The sequence below is a fragment of the Engystomops pustulosus genome, chromosome 6, assembly GCF_040894005.1.
Source record: "Engystomops pustulosus chromosome 6, aEngPut4.maternal, whole genome shotgun sequence".
NCBI lineage: Eukaryota > Metazoa > Chordata > Amphibia > Anura > Leptodactylidae > Engystomops > Engystomops pustulosus.
Window position 1 is genome coordinate 121,962,443 of NC_092416.1, and position 21,048 is coordinate 121,983,490.

General features: G+C 44.3%; 1 protein-coding gene across 2 annotated transcripts in view; it reads right to left on the reverse strand.

Annotated features, from left to right (window-relative positions):
* The window catches only part of HCK (HCK proto-oncogene, Src family tyrosine kinase), a 39,573-nt gene that overhangs the window by 5,751 nt on the left and 12,774 nt on the right, over positions 1-21,048 (reverse strand). For both annotated transcript variants that reach the window (XM_072110743.1, XM_072110742.1), the window contains exons 3-8: positions 9,115-9,145; positions 8,193-8,292; positions 6,815-6,913; positions 3,374-3,477; positions 1,811-1,960; positions 512-664 (exon numbers count right to left, since the gene is read on the reverse strand). In XM_072110743.1, the coding sequence (XP_071966844.1) occupies positions 512-664; positions 1,811-1,960; positions 3,374-3,477; positions 6,815-6,913; positions 8,193-8,292; positions 9,115-9,145 (637 nt within the window). The remainder of the gene's footprint in view (positions 1-511; positions 665-1,810; positions 1,961-3,373; positions 3,478-6,814; positions 6,914-8,192; positions 8,293-9,114; positions 9,146-21,048) is intronic.

Here is a 21,048-nt window from a genome sequence, read left to right on the forward strand (position 1 = left end):
TATCATGTGTGATACTCTATAGCAGTGATGGCGGACCTTTTAGAGACCAAGTGCCCAAACTACAACCAAAACCCACATATTTTTCACAAAAGCCAATTCAGCAATTTCAGCAGTAACTTATTGCTCCCTGCTCTGTCACAGGTTTCAATTGTATTGGTATCCTGAGGGCACCAATATAGTAGAAAGAAGGAGGAGAAATTCAGATTATTATTGTAGCTTCTCTCTAGGGTCCCCTGAACAGGTAGAAGCACAGTGCTCACAGCAGGAGCTTCAATGTTAATTCGGCTCTGTCCACACATCTTCATTACTCCTGCAGTTCCAGTCACTTCAAAATAGCAACGAACGTGGGACGTCCTGGGCTGCCTGGGACTGCAGGAAGAGGCCTGGGTGCCTGTACCATAGGTTCACCACCCCTGCTCTATAGTGTGTGCTAAGCCACAGTATACATTTTTATCAAATTTATAGAGGCTTGTAATCCTCTCATGTAGCATGCTGTGTTTAGGGCACTTACCCAACCAAACATCTCCAAACTGTCCAGCTCCAAGTTTCTTTTCGAGTTTCAGTGAATCTCTTGAAACCTCCCAAGCGTCCTTCTCCCAGGGTTTCTGTGGACGAGCTGTCTTACAGGCTACGGTGAGATACTGACACAAGCCATCCATGTTACCTGACAAACAGACACAAATCCTGAAACTTTCCTCAATTGGTTAATATCTTAAAGACCCTTTTCAACTAAAATGAACAGAAATTTCCAATAAGGCCTGTGCCATTAACTATTTACTACTCAAAAGCTATTTCATGCAGTTATTTTTCTTTTTTAACCTTTAACCCAACAGCATTTTCAGAATAATTCTGCTTCAAAACACAGTTTGTTGAAGATTAGATGCAGATTTTCATTCGCCCATAAACTTTCATGTTAAAAAAATGCACACAATCAACTTGTATCTACTGCTGAAATGTCACATGCTACTTATTTTCCACATCATGTGTGAAAATTACTTCAGCCAAAATGCCTTAGCTGGATTGTTATTTTACTAAACAGTGGAAATCTACAATTTAGAGCAAAAAAATCTGTTCTTAATATGCATTGTGTACAGGTGGTCTAAGGGTTCAGCTCTTGCAAATGCAACATAGGTGGCCAGGTGGCCTTTGCCTCTCTCCATGTCGTCCCCCAGATACATGATAGGAATGAGGCTTCGCTTCTTCCACTTCACCCTTAATGCGGAGTCAGCTGTGTATATAAATATATATATATATTCCTATTTACATAAGATGGGACTACCTCATCTTCTTCATATTCAGCCCATTTGCCTGGTGGCTTTGTGTTATCATCGGGGATATATACAATTTATCAATCTATATCGTAATTTATCAGTGCTATGTACAAAACAGAGGCAGCTGCTTCTTCTAATGGACCTGGCGATAAAATGAATGCTGACCCCTCCTCACAATCACATCTAAGCAGAACCAGAACAGCTCTGACAGTGACCAATGTCAATGTACTGGGCTGTTTTCCCTTGCAACTTGGGCTCCAATGGATGTTCCAGTTCCAAACTTCTAAATAAAACAAAATTACGTTTCATGCAAAATTCATATGCAAAAAAAAAAAATCTACATCTTAACATTGTTTGGATGACCTGGAGAAAAAAGTTTTTACAAGGGTTTTCCAGTTTCGCAAAAATTATTCAGTAGATGATCATATTTTAAGGCCAGAAAACCCTTTTTAAATGCAAGATAGGTAAAAAGCATCCATTCATATAAGGGCCAAAACACCTTGGTCATTAAAGAGTTAACTAAACGGTGCTTGTCTCACTTTTATAGTAGCTGACCAGTTCCTGTAGAGAAGTGAAGGTTTTTCGAGGAGAGACATAGAATCCTCCATTATCCAGACTACGGATCTTGTAATGCTTCACCATGTTTCCAGACTGAGAGTTGTAGTCTCTGACGGAAAGTGAGTAACAACCTAAAAAATAATGATTAGAGAAGTAACTATGAAGCATAAAGGAGCACATCTAAATGCACATGCACTACCCTCTAATGGTACTGTAAAAGTCAATGCAATTTCGAAAAGTCAACATTTTTCTGGAACTCACAAAATTCACTTGCCAATTGGCAGCTGGTATTTGTGCAACAAGTTATGAGCAATTATGAAATATACCATGGTTTAGGATCACAGCTATGAAATCAAATTCACCCTCTTTGATATCAATACTACGCGGGTTATTTATTGTATGACATTGCTCGTGATATCCCCGCCGCTGCCCGATACATCGTTGGCTGCAGCGAGTGCGCAGGCGTGGGGACTGTAACGCCCCGGCTCACACCTGGCTGGCCGCGTTATCCCCGCTCCTGTTGCGCCCCCCTTTCACGCCCATTCATGCCCCACTGGCGCGAAGATGGTGGATCGGGGGAAATAATCACAAGTGCAAGCAATAAGCTAGCATTTGCAATTATTTCAGTGCTTCTACACTGTGTCTGAAGGATTTTCTGGCCTGAACTTAAAACTTCTTTATCCACATACTGGGGGACATTTATCACACGGCGATGCTCATGCACTGTCCTATGATGAAGTCCCCCGCCAACGGATACATTAGAAAGCTCCGACCTCCTGATGTATTGGGCGTCTTGCGCTGGTTCACCATAACCTGTGAACATTCAGGCATGATTGTTCACAGCCTATAGAGAGTACACAGGTGTTGCCCCTCTGCCACCAGCAGTGCCCCCTTCCCTGGTGTAAAGGGGGAAATAATCAGAATAACTGAGAGTGCACTAGTAATTGCAATTATTCTAGGGCTTTTATGCCAGATAACTGACATACAAGTCCTAATAAATATCACCCTTTCAGTTCAGTTCATATTAAAGAGGCTAGCCTTGAAGGAAATCTACCTTTTTTCGATGCATTGTGAACCAAACATGCCTTGAGAATGCTGTAGCTACACTGATGCAGAAACATTTCTTATTTAATCCCTGAACCGAGTGGTTTTGCTGAAAAAACAATAATAAAATTCAAGACCCTAGGAAAGCTGGATGCAGACTGGCTGCCGGACATAGCAGCTGAGTTGGTGCAGCGATTGATTACTTCTGCCTGTCAGGCACAACACAGTGATTACGTATTCTCAGCTTATGAGGGGCATGACAATGCATAATTAAGGTAAGAAGAGACCGCCTGGGCCAGCCACAGGAGCGACAGACCCTCATTGTCATTATTTTATAATTGTTTTTCAGCAAAACCACTCAGTTTAAGTATTAAACAAGATATGTTTCTGCATCAGTGTAGCTACACCATTCTCAAGGTATGTTTGGTCCATAATGCATAAAAGCAAATAGTAGCTTTCCTAAAACCATTCCATATATCTTGTATAGCTTCACAACTCACCTTTCATGGTCTCACTGTCCCTAATCATGAATGCACCAGCCTGGTTCTCAGAGGATAAAAGTTGACGCTCTGCCTCTTTTCTTCCAACTCCCTTGAAATACCAACTGTGAAAACAAAATATTTAGAATAATTCACCAACTTTGAAATTTAAATTTGAAGACTTGCAAAAGGTCAGGGCAACATGAACTTTACTTTGTTCATGATCCTACAGCAGAAAAATTCCCATAAATTGCCATTCCAAAAACTGGAAAAAACTGGATTGAATCTAGTTATTTGATACACAGAACCATAAGCCTGATGGGATCTGGAAGAAGAGATTGTTTTCTTTTATATGACACCATAAGTATGTTTCTAGATACTATAGAAGCAGAGATAGAGGTGTCTGGTGTGAACCGCCAATGCAGCATCTAAACTTGACTCATACAGAAGAGATTCCATCTAAAAGAAAGAATTCTTAAATGGACATTTCTTAAAGGGAAATGCATAGAAAAGCAAAAAATCACATTTTATTCTGTACCTGGTAACCAGGGAGAACCCAGCGAGTCCACGTGGGAGGATCACCGCGGCTCGAGTCCTCGCCCTCCTCTGTGCACATAAGCCAGCGCACGCCTCCATCTTTCCTACGTCACGCAGCTCCCTGGCTTCCTGCTCGCTGATAAGCAGTGACACAGCTGAGAGCAGCCAGTGCGCATGCGTGGGAACTCGGCTGTGCGATGTAGGAAAAATCATACAGGAGGTGTGCGCTGGCTGATGTGCACAGAGGAGGGCGAGGACTCGAGCCGCGGTGATCCTCCCACGTGGACTCGCTGGGTTCTCCCTGGTTACCAGGTACAGAATAAAATGTGATTTTTTGCTTTTCTATGCATCACCAGTGTTAGTTGATAAATGGGTGCCCTTAGGACTAAAGGGCTGTATGGGAACCTGTCTTAGTTTCATTTTTTTGAAACAGCGGTGACAGGTTCCCTTTAAGGAGTGCCAATAGGCCACAATATGAGGTGGAGAGAAAGGGTTACAATATGAGGCGGAGACAAGAAGCCACAACGTAAGCGGGAGATGAGAGATGCCACAATATAGGGGAGAGTCTCGAGGCCACAATAGGAGAGGGAAATGTGGGGCCACAATATGAGGGGCGGTAAGGGGTCATAATATTAGGGAGAGATGAGGGGCCACAATATTAGGGGGGAATGGCAGAGGAACAGATTGATTTTAATAAGAGGTCCTACCTATTGCTGGACCGTACATCCATGTTCACATGATGGAGCACATTAACTTACCTGTCCGAGGAGTTCACCCGAAGTGCATTGTTCCGACGATAATGCACTGTGCCACGATTCACTAAGATTGTGCTCCCGATATCCTGCATGTGTCGCTTCTCCGCTTAGGTCCGCCAGAGTTAACCATCTTCTTCCTGGTACATGTAAGTGCATTGTCTTGCGACCCAATTTTGAAGTTAAATCCCGCGCTCAGTCCGAATCAGTTGGATCGTCCAATGGCCTGCCACCCAATTTCTGTCAAATGAAAACCAGCGCAGTTGCGCCAAAATCCGATTGCGTGCTAAACAATCCCCTTTTAAATAGTTGTCCCAGCTGTGCAATCCCCGAAACTGTTGATAAGACAGACGGAAATGCGATCCGTGGACCATTAGAAAATAAGCCCCGATGTGTTTAATTTGCAGTTTAAAATGCAATTCAAATGCTTTTTTTTTTTGATACGGCAAAACACTTGTTGCTGCTTACCAAACCCAAGCATTTTACTCTAAACATATCTGCATTCAGGAAAGGGGATTCTCCAGATGCATTTTAAAACACAACTTGATCCAATTTGGCCATAAGTTGCCCTCACACAATGCTTTTGCATTGCGTTTTTAAACACATTGGGGGCCCGAATCGCATTTTTTCCAGCGGGTTACTCGAATGTTTCCGTTTTGCGCCAATTTTCCCTGAATTGCCCCGGGTTTTTTGCGCACGCGATAGTATTGTGGCGCATCAGCGCCGGCGTGCACATGACGGAAATCGGGGGGCGTGGTCATACGAAAACCGAACGGATTTGGAAAAACCGCTGCATTTAAAAAAAAAAAAGGGTCGCTTGACACGCGCTTACCTGCACCCGGCCCAGCTTGTGCACTCCGATGGAATTCAGCTAGTGGACATCGGGTGAACTACCTTAGTGAATCACCGGAAGACACGAATCCTCCACAAAGAACGCGCCGCTGGATCGCAAATGGACCGTGTAAGTAAATCTGCCCCATTGCAAACAGAAAAATGCTATTTAAAATACATTTTTATCATCATTAATACTGATGTGTTTTTTTGATGTATTTGCTGTGTGTTTCAAAGAATAAAAACACATTGCGTGAATGCATCCTAAGAATGTACAGATAAAATTTTCATATAGCATTTGATGGGCCCCCAGAATCACTTTCACTGGTGGGCCCAAGGGACCCTAGTCTGACCCTGTATGAGGCTGCCTGTGTCAGCCTATGCTTATATGTACAAAAGAGAAAGATTTACATGCATGTACACGTTATGATGACATTTTATGCATAATATTTTTAACATTAACGGGTTTCTATGGTTGTGGAAGCATCATAGGAGACCTCGCCTTTTTCTGTGCCTTTTTTCTTTTCTCTATTAATATGCTTTTGTGTAGGCTGATGACAGTAATACACTGCTGTCCATGTGTCTTGTTATGTATTATTGTGAACAAGTCTCATAGCAGCACAAACTGGTGAAAAAAATTATAAAAAAATAAGTGTAAATTAAATTAAAGTACTGGTAAGTTGTGGTAAACTCACCTTTCTGGCCGTGCAGTTTTCTGTCTCACTTTGCACATTCTTTCTAGTGCAATCCGCACTGCATTATTCTTCATTCAACACAAATTTCTGCATAGAAGGGCACGTTCTGATGCTCTTTCAGAGCATGCAGTAGATTTAACATGCAAAGACTGACAGAATTGTGTTGCACGCCCCATGTTAAAGATGCACCAAAAAAAAGTAGTGCACTCTGCCGGAGCAGTGCAGAGGGCCCCAGATTCATGAAGAACGTGCACCAGAGATCCTGAATTTGGCGCACCCTGCACTGTACACAGGCAAACTGCATATAGTGCAGTTTGCATTGTTCTTAGTAAATGTGCCCCATAATGTTAAAATTCTAAAAACAGAATTGATTTTTTTTAATACCCTAGAGAAAGCGTTAATAAAAAGTAAGCAGAGAGGGCTTACCAATATAAAATGGCCTCCTGAAGTCAAAATCACCACTATACCCCTTGATAAAATCCTTGAGGAGTGTAGTTCCTAAAATGTGGCCTCAGCTTATAGATTCAAAACTAAGGACAGGAGTGGCACTGTTTCGAAGTTTGTTTGAATTCCGTGGAACGCAGTGTAATTATAGCAGAACAAAAGGAAAACTTTGTGGGAGTCAAAGATGTTGATAGTATACTCACTCTTCAGACTCCAGGGAGTTAACCCGTCCCACGTAATTGCTCGGGATATAACCCTCTTGCCCTGTACGGGTCAAACGGGCTCTCCACCATTCTCCATACCTATAGCAATATAAGAAGGGATTATGATAAACATGTCTGTTGCACAATAGCATTTATTTAATTACCGTATTTTATGTAATTATTCTGATCCCTTATAAAGAATGGCTGGGCCATTGTACAAGCTCTTATTCCTTCCGTGACCCTCGTCCTTCTCATTGATTCTAAGCTCTTTTGAGCAGGAAATTCACACCCAGTGTGAAATAAAGATTTATTATCTATGCAGGAGTAGTGCTTGCTATATTACATAATTAGGCTAAATTCACATGGACATATACCCGCAAGGATGCCTCCTCTTGAAAGAAAATAATAATAATTCTTTATTTATATAGTGCCTACAGATTACGTAGCGCTACACAGAGCTTGACAAATTGGTCCCTGTCCCCATGGGGCTCGCAATCACAGAGAGAACATACAAACTCTTCACAGATGTTGACCTGGATGTGACTTGAACCCAGGACCCCAGTGCTGCAAGGCTGTAGTGCTAACCACTGAGACACCATGCTCAGGGGCGCACCTGCCATGAGGCGAGTTGAGAATTTCGCCTCAGGCCTCTCGCCAACTGCTGGACGAGGGGGCGGCGTCGTGAGTCTGTTCATCTATGCTGCCAGTAGCCCGACCGCCCATGCTGCCGCTCAGGCCGGCACAACTCCCTGCATGCCGGATGGCACATCCTCTTTCCCACCAGCCGGCACATCCTTTTACCTGCCGGCCGCCACATCCCCCTGCCCAAAGTGCAGTCTGCTCCGGGCTCCCACACCGCATACCCCCCCCCCCACCTCCCATCCAAATTCCCCCGCTTCCTCTGCCCTCAGCTCCCTCTCCACTCCCTCCTCCCTCAGGCAGCAGACTTGCTTGGTTCATCCCTGACCTTGCTGCGGCAGTTCTCAAAGAATCTTTTTTGTGGCCACAGCTTGGAACAGTAAGCATAGATGGTGAGCCCGGGCCGACTAAGGGGGACATATATCAGGCCAAATATACGTTGCCCTGACCCTCATGTGAATGCATCCTAAGTTCAGGTATTTACTTTAATGGTACTGAACACCAGGTGGCACTGTTCAGCTTCCCTATTAAGTCAGTCAATAATGCTGTTGCAGTATACTGTATATCACCGCAGAAAAATATTCCACTTATAATGAGTATGTGGGCAGAAACATAGCCACATATGAAAAGCCTGTAGTGTTCATAAAATATTCTGTCCCAGAGTATTAATATATATTGCTCATCTTTTCTATGCATTTCCTGCCTTTCAATGTAGTTTGAATTGTCTTCTGTTACTTACTCTTCAAGTAGCTGTAAATGATCTCCTTTCTGAAACATAAGATCATCTGGGTGTACGGCATCATAATCGTATAAGGCCACGAGGATAACAGGATCATTGCCTATGAGCAAACAGACATTGAAATATTGTCTTGCATGGTGTAAATGGAAGACACTGGATGCTGGTTAACAATGACATGCAATTATATGGAAACCCACATGCGATCGGGCCGTGGCCCACTCCAGGATGCTAGCGCTACATTTGTAAACACAGGTTTGAACGCGCGCTAAGCCTAAATACTAAAAGATAAGTAATAAGAATTTGTGCTGAAAAAGTGGCATATATGTCACATAACCTCACATTTTTGTAGTTATTTTAGACACTTGTCTGCTATGTGGGTTTAGCGAAATGACTAACAAAAAAAAGTGTGCCAAATATATGACTGATTTACATTGAGGGCCTGTCATAGATCAGGAGTCTTTAAAGGGAACCAGTCATCAGAAATTGGCCTAATAGACCACAGCAGTATGTTGTCAAGCAACTGAGCTGCTTCTAGACATCATTGATCAGATCTCCTGAAGTCCTTTCCATGATGTCAATCATATGGGAGGAGGTATTCAGAGGTAGGGAGAGCTTGACTTCAATGTTAAACTCTCCGCCTCCCTGACTTACATTTAACTTACATCTAACTTCAATACCGCGGTTTAAAACACTAACTAAAATAAGCTCCGGCACCAGCTCACCCTGAGCTGGTGCTCGGTATTGCCATCGGAAACCTGCCACTACAAGTGGTAGGTTTCCTTTAAAGACAGATATAGAAGTGTCATAAGGCACTGATCTAATGATAAATTACGCCCAGTAACTTCCTGAATTCCATTACAACTGAAAGAAATCATCCTATTGGTATTTATGAGTTACTTGTCCATCGGTGCAGGTCACTTACCTTCATCGCTCAAGCTTTCTTTTTGTTTATTCTGTAAAATGAAAAATATACACAAACAAATAAATCATTGATTCATGAAAGGACAACCAACACATCATCATAGAAACTTAGCATATCAACAGACTAAAGCTGAATTCACACGACCGGTGCCCGCCGTACCGTAGCACATGTCCTATTTTTTCACGGGGTACGGAGTGGGGTGTGCTGCACCGTACCGGTCCCGTAGGGAGCCGCGCACCCATTGCCGTCTATGGGGGACATATATCGGGCGTATATAAGTCGGCCGTATATATACGACGGCCGTATATAAGTCCCCCTTGCGGTAGTGTGAATGCAGCCTAAGGCTTTATACACTTGAATGAATGTAAGTCAACGGGCCTTACCGCAAATCATAGAGCATGTCCTATATGTAGGTAAACTATGGTTGGGGCAGTCTTCTTCTATTGTTGTGGACCACAAACAAGGGATAATGTTCTCTTGTTTGCGTCATGCAAAGTGCATTAAGCCTAAGGCGACAAGGAATGCACGGCTGTCTGCATAAGCCCACAGAAAGCAATTGGGACTTTTCCTAGCCATTGAAAAACCAGCCAGTACTCAACACCAAAACATGTTTGGGGGCATAAGGCCTAATAAATATATAGCTGACTAGGGTACACGGCCTAATCCCATACAACATCCTGGATGCAATGGCACCCCCTTACACCGCTGAAAAGCGGAGAATGTGATAACATATTGTAGAATTTGTTAGGTGTCAGCATTCAATCTAAAAAGTAAAGATTAGTTACAATTTAGGGAAGTATCAAAACTTCCGCTCCTGGTGAAATGAAGCAATAAAGCAATAGCTTCCTACATCTTTACTGCAACTTTACAAACATGTCACATCCGACTGTAATTAGGGAATTTCCATGCTGAGTATTTAAAAAAATCTCCACTTTTTGCAAGATAAGAATTTTTGTTTATTTTTTACTGGGGATTATGGGATCAATGTGAAGATGGAAATTGGATACATAATTTATAGAAATCATTACACGTGAAGGCCAGGATTAACTTGTCTGTGTTAGGAAAAGTTTTTTAGAAAGTATACACACTTCACACTTCACTTATGCACTTTTAACTGTTACAGAGATCCATCAGAAATGTTGACAAATTAAAGTTGCAGATAGTGTTAGGTATTGGCCCCGGCGATCTGTGGAATCATACTTTCTGTGTTTAGTTAGTGAGGTGAAAATGCTACCTACTAAACTACAAAAACTTACATTGTGTATATAGTTAGCAGCAACAGGACTGTGGAAAATGTAAAGTTTGAAGCTGGAGTGAGAGCCCTTAGGTGCACTGTAAAGCACAGTCCCTCCCTCCAGCTATTAGTCACTGCTGTTGTAGGCACCTGTTTGAATACTCCTACAGTAACTCAAGAGGGAATCACTGTGCTGCATTGAGTGGGAATATCTCAAATGCTATAAATCGAGCTAAAATCCTGGACTTCGACGGAGTGGCCTAGCTATGGAGGAGAGCAGACGTGCTGTACACTAGCTCCCGCTCTGTTTTAGGTCCCACAGTGCCCTACGCAGCAACCAGCACCCATCACCCATCACTCCTTCACTTATGGGTCCAAAGAAGAGGGGGACCCCGCAGAACCCCGCAAAACCCCAGCCTCGGGTCTCCACTAGACCCGGTCTCCGCAGCGACGTCTCCCATGAGGCAGACAATTCTTCTGAGATCACCGGAGCCTCCTCAGGAGATTGCATGAAGCCTCAGCACCTCACTTAGTGGCCAACTCCAGAGCTCCGACTCGTGGTGCTCCTTCTCTGTCTCTGCTTCCCTCCCTGGAGGAGAAAGCAGACTGCGCCTTAGATAGAATCACAAACACTGGAGGGGTCCTCGCTCCGCAGTCGCACCAGACTTTCCCTGTGGAGAATGTAGACAGGTCAGGATCAGGGCTGGACGAGAGCCTGGGCGACTTAGCAGGCGGCAATTCAGGTCAGAACCCCCTTCCCGGACACCCAGGCTCAGTACCTGTGCCTGGTTCAAGGGACTGGCAGGAGGCCTTGGCCCCCGACTCATCCGGCACCCAGCATGCCCACAGCCACTCCCTCGCGCTCTCTGCAGGTGGTGGCTGAGATGCATCAAGTCTTCTTTATCGGGGGCCCCCTGAATTAGATGGAACAGGCCTCATGTCTGACCTCACCACACACCCCAAAGCCAGAACAACAGTGGGGACAGACTTGGGGGCCTCCCAACCGACATTGCCTACCGCTTCAACATGGATCTCACACTCCCCAGGCTGGAGCTCCCCCACAGGATATGGGCGCCACGTCTCTAGCTGCCCCTCAGAAAACCACACATGCATGGGACATTTCGCAGCCCAGCGATGCCCCGGATCCACAACCACTGTCACGGTCTCCGGTTCAGCAAATGGGACTTGGAGGAATGGGTAACTACTCCTCTCTTCCCTTATTTTCATCAGCCACACCCACTCATCTCTTGGGATGCTGTAGCTCAACCTCGTATGCTGCATTCCCCAGCTTTGTCCCCACGGTATTTGTGGCCATTCAGACACCTGAGATAGGCACCTTGCACACTCATTGGCCTTCAGCCCTGTGGGCCCAAGATCCTCCTCCACGCCAATGTATCCTGTGCCTGATAGCCACCAATCATTCCTACTCGCTCAAGTTCTGGAGGGTCTGGCGGATCTGAGCACGCTTAAAGGAAACCTACCATTTCAAATGGTCGGTGTAAGCTGTAAACACCGAGCACCAGCTCAGGGTGAGCTGGTGCCGGTGCTTAGTTTCGTTAGTGTTAAAACCGCGGTATCGGTATAGCAGCTTCTGCTATAAAGTTTAAAAAGTGTTAAAACCGCGATACCGCGGTTTTAACACTAACGAAACTAAGCACCGGCACCAGCTCACCCTGAGCTGGTGCTCAGTGTTCACAGCTTACACCTACCATTTGAAATGGTAGGTTTCCTTTAAAGCACATTTGAAGGCTATACCGACTAAAGAAGACATGAATTGCTATGTGTCTCACCTTGAACAATCCTACAGTGCTGAGTGTCACAGATGCACACCCGTGCCCCTCTATGTGTCGCGGTCCCCGCTGCCGCTGTCCCGATCCCCGGCCTTGACTCACCTCTCCACGCTCCTGGCTGTACTCCTGCTAGGACGCGCGCTCCCACTGCTAGGGCGTGCGCGCACCAGCTCTTTAAGACTTAAAGGGCCAGTGTCCTCCTGATTGGCTCATGCTAATCCGGCTCGTCCTTATAATCCAGCATCCCCCTTCACTCCCCGTCGAATCTTCAGCATCATTCCTGCTAAGAGAAAGCCCTCCTGAGTTCCCTGTGTTCCAGCGTTACCAGCGATCCTCTGTGTTGCTACAATTGCTGTGACCTGCTTTGCCTTCCAGGGTTCCTGTCCTGCTGTGCCTTCCAGGGTTCCTGTCCTGCTGTGCCTTCCAGGGTTCCTGTCCAGCGGAATCTACTGTCTGTGCCAACATCACCAGTGTTCCTCTGTGTGCCAGCATTACCAGTATTCCTCCGTGTTTCCTGCTGTCATCTCAGGTTTGGACATTTTCCTGCTGTACTACCTCGGCTGCCACCGCGGGTCTCATGCCCCCTCCCGCGGTGGTCCAGAGGGTCCACAGACTCTTCCAAGAGACTTTTACACACTTTCCCTCCTCAAGTGTGACACTGAGATAACGGTTCTGAGGGGAGAGGTCCAGCATCTACAAGCCAGAGCTACAGCCGCGGAAGCCACTCAGGCCACTATTCAGGACCAAGTAGAAGCCCATTCTGTAACCCTTGCCGCACACTCCTTCCAGCTCCAATACCTTTTAGACCAACTGGACGCAGAGAACAGGGGCAGAAAGAACAACATCCGCATTCGCGGGCTTCCAAAAGCGGTACAATCGGGCCAGCAGCCTTCAGTGCTCCACTCTCTTTTCAACTCTGTATTGGAGGTTCCAGATGAGACTCCACTGGAACATGACAGAGCCCACCGGGCGTTGCAAGCCCGTCCTTCTCCTAATGATTGGCCACGTGATGAAATATGCCAGGTTCATCGCTACCAACTGAAAGAAACTATCATGAACAAGTCCCGCACTGCAGATCAAATCTTATTTCAGGAAACCCCGGTGCAACTACTACCTGACCTTTCTAGAAGGACTCTCCTCAAACAGAGAGCCCTTTGCCCGTTCCTGGAAGTACTACACCAATGCAATATTCCATACACCTGGGGATTCCCATTCCATCTTCAATTGCGCCATAGAGGTTTCACATATATAATATGACATCCTATTGACATTTCCGCAGCCGCTCTTGAAGTCCCAGCCCCTGACAACCTGGATGGCCTTTACTTCCGACCCCAATTGGCCCGGCCGATCGACCTTGTCCTTAATGCTTACCTTTTTTAACCCCTTCCCGCCGCGCCCCTTTTTCGATTTTGTGTTTTAATTTTTCACTCCCCACATTCAAAAATCTGTAACTTTTTTATTTTTCCATGTACAGAGCTGTGTGATGGCTTATTTTCTACGTAACAAATTACACTTCAAAATGGTGGTATTTAATATTCCATGCTATGTACCGGGAAGCAGGAAAAAAATTCCAAATGCAGTGAAATTGGTAAAAAAAAACCCATTTCTTCCATATTCTTGTGGGCTTGGATTTTACGGATTTCACTGTGCACCCCAAATGACATGTCTACTTTATTCTTTGGATCGGTACGATTACGGGGATACCAAATTTGTATAGGTTTTATAATGTTTTCATACAATTAAAACCTCCTGTACAAAATTTTTTTGGGGGATTTTGCCATCTTCTGGCGCTAATAACTTTTTCATACTTTGGTGTACGGAGCTGTGAGTGGTGTCGTTTTTTGCGGATTTTGATGACGTTTACAATGTTATCATTTTTAGGACTGTACGACCTTTTGATCACTTTTTATAGAATTAAAAAAATTTTTTTAAATGGCAAAAAAGTGCCATTTTCGACTTTGGGCGCAATTTTCCGTTAAGGGGTTAGACGCAGTGAAAAACCGTTATCATATTTTGATAGATCTGGCATTTTCGGACGCGGCAATACCTAATGTGTTTATGATTTTTACTGTTTATTTATATTTATATCAATTCTAGGGAAAGGGGGTGATTTGAATTTTTAGGTTTTTTTATTATAATTTTTTTATTTTAACTTTTTTTTTATTTTTATTTTTTCTATTTTTCAGACTCCCTAGTAGCTTCGTCACGAGGAGCGACGATCCACGGAAAGATGGCGGCGCGCACCTTTGCCGGCGGTGATCAGCGGTAAAACACCGGCACCGATCGCGGGTGTTACTGGTAAGCCTTTGCTGCAATATGCAGCAAAGACTTACCGGCTATGGAGAGGGCTCGGTCCGCGAGCCCTCTCCATGTACCGGGACCTGACATGTGACATACTATTACGTCACATGTAATACTATTACGTACTATTACGTCACCTGTACTATTACGTCACAAGATTGTCTGTTACATACTTTCTTCCCCACAATGCAGGATTATTATGTAACATCCATGGTAACATTCAGGGTCTTACTGCGTTCCAATATTAACTAAGAGATATTGCGCAATAAATGACAGCAAATAATGTAGCCAGACGTCTTGTTACTACACAAATAACTATTGACACATAGACAATCAGTCACACACGCACACATACAAGCACACTCAGTCTCCTTCATCATGGAGAGAAGTAGATACCACATGTGATTATAAGGCTGTATGGAGAGTCAGGCACCATCTGGACCAAATACTATCAAACTTCTGGGGACACTTCCTGTTGACATACAGAGACCAGTAGTGGGGAATAACACTGTTAATAAGTAGTATCCATCTTTTTAATGGAGGAGGAACCTGGTCCTTCCAGGTCATCATCACCACTTTCCGGGCATAGTATAAGACAAACCTAAAGAAAATTTTGTCATTCTCCTCAATGCTTACCTAGACAGAGGGCGGGCAATGTCCATGGGGGCCCTCCCAGGAGGAGATGCCATCTTGAAGCTCCCCAAGAATGAACACGAGGTCCAGTTGCAGCTGACCTCTCCGGGACTACTTTTTATATATCCTTTTTTCATTGAAAGGGCTGTTCCCGGGTCATATTGAAATTGTCTCCAGCTCATGGCTGGCTAGTTTCCTAGGTTCTAGTGCTGGGTGATGTCTATTGTTGTTTTATCAGTAATCATCTTTTTTCTCTAGACACGGGCTCCCTTAGTAACAAGTCCACTTTCCACCAGGGGGGGCGGGTATTCAGCCGGCCTCTATACGCTGTTTATATTCCCCATCCCACTTGTTAGGGTTTGACAGTTAAACCCACCTATATCTATTTTCTTTTAGTTTGTTGCTTTTACCCACTCCCTATTCCCGTTGCTCTCCCTCTTGTTCATCTTCTCCTTCCCCGTGTCTTCTTCTCTTCTTCCCTCCTGGTATGTGTCTGTAGCGTGAGTGGTTGTCCTTCTTGTTACCATACCCAGTGCACTATTTTCTCATCCCCAGTGTCTTCTCTTATTAACCTTACCCATTGACCCCAACAGGCTCTGGTTGTTGTCCCTCCCTCTCCTTTCCGTGGGCCCTCCTGGTGTCCCCCTACAGTTTCGGAGAATTGCAGCAGCTACCCCACTATGGCAGTTAAATATTCTCCAGAAACGCTCCCAAGTCATGTATGGAATGCATAAACAAGGGGTAAAGGTTTTACACTTACAAGAAACCAGGTATTTCAAAACCTGGTTCCACAGTCATGCTCTAAACGTGTGTCAATTGCAATCTGTCGCTTGTTTCCTCACAGGGTCCTGGGTGAAGAAATGGACAAAGCAGGTAGATATGTCTTCCTATACTCCAGATTTATTGTCAGACTTTGACTTTTGCTAACCTATACCTGCCCAAATGTTCCCCAGTGGCAGTATGCAGACGCTTCCTAGCAATCCTATCGGAGTTCTCGGAGGGGATGTTGGTGGTAGGAGGTGACTTCAATTTCCCTCTGGACATCATGTCAGATACTTCTCCGGGGAAGAGTCACATTCAACAGTTGGGATCCCTTAGGAGGGATTTGCACGATCTGCACAATCTGATTTTAGTCCAAGATAACATCCGGACCTTGTTAGACCAGAAGTCCCTGTCCAACTATATGCGGTTCAAGAGCAGTCTCTACGAGTGTTCCAATAAATGTTGGAGGTCCCTGGCCCATCTATTACACCCACGAGATGTCGCACATTAAAGCTTATATTGAAGAAACAGCGCTTCCATGTTTAGAGGCAGAGGTAATAAAGGAGCTGGAGTCGAAGCTCAGTGAGGCAGAGATCTCGGAGGCTATAAGAACTGAGTTATAAGAACTCCCCTTTCGGAAAAAGTCCAGGTCCTGATGACTTCACACTAGCCTTTTATAAGTCCTTCAGGGATACTTTGTCTCACCTTATGAAGTTCTTCAACTCCCTATTTTCCATCACGGCTTTTCACCCTCAGTCACTAGGAGCCAATACTAGCGTCCTATTGAAACCAGGGAACCTGAAAAACTTTATCTCTGACAGGGCCCAGGAAATGCTCCAGATTTTCCCCATAGAAGAAATAATGGCGGCTATAAATGGCACATCAATAAAGTTCTTAAAACTATGGCAATCTGGGTGGTGTTTTGGGAATCCTCGACCTTTAAAGATATACTGGAGCCTAAGTAAGTGTTTGATGTGAATGAGGGATGGATGCCTGCGCCCTGCCTCCCTTCCTTCCTACCTTCCGGGATAACATTTTCACCTTTCTTCTCTCTTTTTGCTTCCTCTATTTTCTCCTTTCTCTATCCCTCGTCCGTGTACAATTCCCTAATGTATTTTGTCTGTATGAATGTTCTGTCTCTGCCCCATGCTTTGGACATATAGGGGCACATTTACTAAGGGTCAGCGGACCACATTTCCGATTTGCGCCACATTTAAAAGGGGATTTTGGCAAGTGTTATAAGACTGGTGTGTGCTGTCCTCTGGGTATACCCCCACTGTTGTATGGTTGGTTAGATGGGAAAGTAATCAAACCACACCCTTTACATGCAGTATATATTATGTCATAAAGAGCTGTATATTTTACCCTTTGTTAAATATATGTCAGGTATTCATTATAAATATATGCCAAATGACAGCCACTCTTTCTGCTATTAGGTTTAGCAGCCCTTACTCCAATTTCTTTCCATTTAGGATATCCTTTTAAATTAGATTGAAAGGAGTCAAACCACTTGAAACTGGGAAACACATAACTCCAATGCAAGGACATTATAGCATTGGAAACCAGAACCAGTACACTTAAAGGGGTATTCCCACGAAGACAATTTTCTTATATGTACTCAGGATAACAAAATAACACATTCTCTAATTCACTGTTATTAACAAAATTGCACATTGCTAATTGCTAATTGCACATTGTAATGCATGGGGAGTAAAATCCACATATACTGCCATACTGTAGTATGGCAGTATATGATAGGATCGATCAGACTACCTAGGGTTAGAGTACCCTAGGGAGTCTGAAAAATAGTAAAAGTAAAAATAAAAAAAAGTTAAAAAAAAAATTATAATAAAAAAACCTAAAAATTCAAATCACCCCCCTTTCCCTAGAACTGATATAAAAATAAATAAACAGTAAAAATCATAAACACATTAGGTATCGCCGCGTCCGAAAATGCCTGATCTATCAAAATATAATAAAGTTTTTTCACTACGTTTAACCCCGTAACGGAAAATAGCGTCCAAAGTCGAAAATGGCATTTTTTTGCCATTTTGAAAAATATAAAAAAATTAATAAAAAGTGATCAAAAGGTCGCACAGTCCCAAAAATTATAGTAATGAAAACATCATCGAAATTCGCAAAAAATGACACTATCCACAGCTCCGTACACCAAAGTATGAAAAAGTTATTGGCCCCAGAAGATGGCAAAATTAAAAAAAAAAATTTGTACAGGAGGTTTTAATTTTTTTAAATGTATGAAAACATTATAAAACCTATACAAATTTGGTATCCACGTGATCGTACCGACCCAAAGAATAAAGTAGACATGTCATTTGGGATGCCAAATCTGTAAAATCCAAGCCCAGAAGAAAACGTCACAAATGTGGTTTTTCACCATTTTCACTGCATTTGGAATTTTTTTCCTGCTTCCCAGTACACGCCATGGAATATTAAATACCGTCACTATGAAGTGCAATTTGTTACGCAGAAAATAAGCCATAACACATCTCTTTATGTGGAAAAATAAAAAAGTTATAGATTTTTGAAGTTGGTGAGTGAAAAATGGAAGTGAAAAAAACTAAAAAAGGCCAAGTTGTTAAGGGGTTAAAAGCATGTGGAGACTTAAATGAAGCCATAAATGCTCCACTGGGGAATTCTGGGAAGTATGCAAATACGCTTTCCAAGGTGTTAAATGGAAAACAATTACTCCTTTTGCTACCTTATACTTGGTGTTAAGGGGCTGCCTTTCTAGGTAGCAAAAGGAGGCATTGTTTTCCATTTAACACCTTGGAAAACGTATTTGCATACTTTGCATAAATTACATATGCAATAAACACATGCACATCCTGAGATGTAGCAGTGCTGCAATTGTTGTGTAACTGCATTAAAAAATAAATAAAACATTGGGGCACATTTACTAAAGGCTTTGTGCCAGATTTCTGTTGCACTTTGCACATTCTTTCTAGTGCAAACTGTTGCACAGGTATTTAAGAAGTGTCCGCTCCACATTTGTGTTGCATGCAACTCTTTTGTGTCGCACTGCACTATTTTTCACGCGACAAACACTTTGTTATTGAAAGGGTGTTCCAGTACTTATTCGGATCGTCACATTTATCATGCAAAGTCTGACAGAATTGTGTTGCATGCCTTATGTTTCTTATGTTTTTTATATTTCTGGCGCCCGTTCTTCATGAATCAAAAAAAAGTGGTGCACTCTGTCAGAGCTGTGCAGGGAGCGCAAGATTCATGAAGAATGGGCGCCAGAAATCCAGCACTATACACAGGCAACTGCACATGCAGGCTGCACTGTTCTTAGTAAATGTGCCCCAGTGTATCATCGCGCCCGATGTCTGCTGCTGGTCTGGTGGGTCCCGGCATCCTGTGTTCCGGCGGTGACATCACCGCAACCGCGCCGACAATCAGTGCGGCCTGTGTCTCACTGAGAAAGCGAGTTCCCGCAGGTGCTGCATGGTAAGGCCCTCTGTGTGTGTCAGTCTATCCTGGGGTGGGTGGGTGTTCGGGGGAAGACCCTATTTCTATCCTGGGGTGGGGGAGAAGGCCCTGTCTCTATACTGGCTACTGGAGGGACGGGGTATTACCCCTAAACTCACAATGCTGCAGCATTTCTCCTGTGCTGTGACTGTCCTGAGGAGAAAATAAAACTTTTACTTAAAGAGCTACAGCCGCAGTACACACACTACAGCCACAGTACACATACATACATACATGGAGCTACAGCCGCAGTACACATACATACATAAAACTTTTACTTAAAGAGCTACAGCCGCAGTACACATACTACAGCCACAGTACACATACATACATACATGGAGCTACAGCCGCAGTACACATACATACATGGAGCTACAGCCACAGTAAACATACATACATACATGGAGCTACAGCCGTAGTACACATACATACATACATGGAGCTACAGCTGTAGTACACATACATACATACATGGAGCTACAGCCGCAGTACACATACATACATACATGAAGCTACAGCCGCAGTATACATACATACATACATTGAGCTACAGCCGCAGTACACATACATACATACATACATACATACATGGAACCACAGCTGTAGTACACATACATACATACATGGAGCTACAGCCACAGTACACAGCCATACGTGGAGCTACAGCCTCAGTACACAGCCATGCATGGAGCTACAGCCGCAGTACACAGCCATACATGGAGCTACAACCACAGTTTACAGCCATACATGGAGCTACAGCTGCAGTACACAGCCATACATGGAGCTACAGCAGCAGTACACAGCCATACATGGAGCTACAGCTGCAGTACACAGCCATACATGGAGCTACAGCAGCAGTACACAGCCATACATGGAGCTACAGCAGCAGTACACAGCCATACATGGAGCTACAGCCACAGTACACAGCCATGCATGGAGCTACAGCCACAGTACACAGCCATACATGGAGCTATAGCCAGAGTACACAGCCATACATGGAGCTACAGGCACAGTACACAGCCATGCATGGAGCTACAGCCACAGTACACAGCCATACATGGAGGTACAGGCACAGTACACAGCCATACATGGAGCTACAGCCGCAGTAAACGGCCATACACGGAGCTACAGCCGCAGTACACGGCCATACATGGAGCTACAGGCACAGTACACAGCCATACATGGAGCTACAGCCCCAGTACACAGCCATACATGGAGCTACAGCCACAGTACACAGCCATACATGGAGCTACAGGCACAGTACACAGCCATACATGGAGCTACAGGCACAGTACACAGCCATACATGGAGCTACAGGCAAAGTACACAGCCATACATGGAGCTACAGCCACAGTACACAGCCATACATGGAGCTACAGGCACAGTACACAGCCATACATGGAGCTACAGCAGCAGTACACAGCCATACATTGAGCTACAGCCACAGTACACAGCCATACATGGAGCTACAGCCGCAGTACACAGCCATACATGGAGCTACAGCCACAGTATACAGCCATGCATGGAGCTGGAGCTACAGCACCAGTACACTGCCATACATGGAGCTACAGCCGCAGTACACAGCCATACATGGAGCTACAGCCACAGTATACAGCCATACATGGAGCTACAGCCACAGTACACTGTAATTTAATAAGATGTTTTCCCAGCGATGATAGGACACAGTTAGTGTGCATTCTCTGGTGGGCCCAAGGTACACCA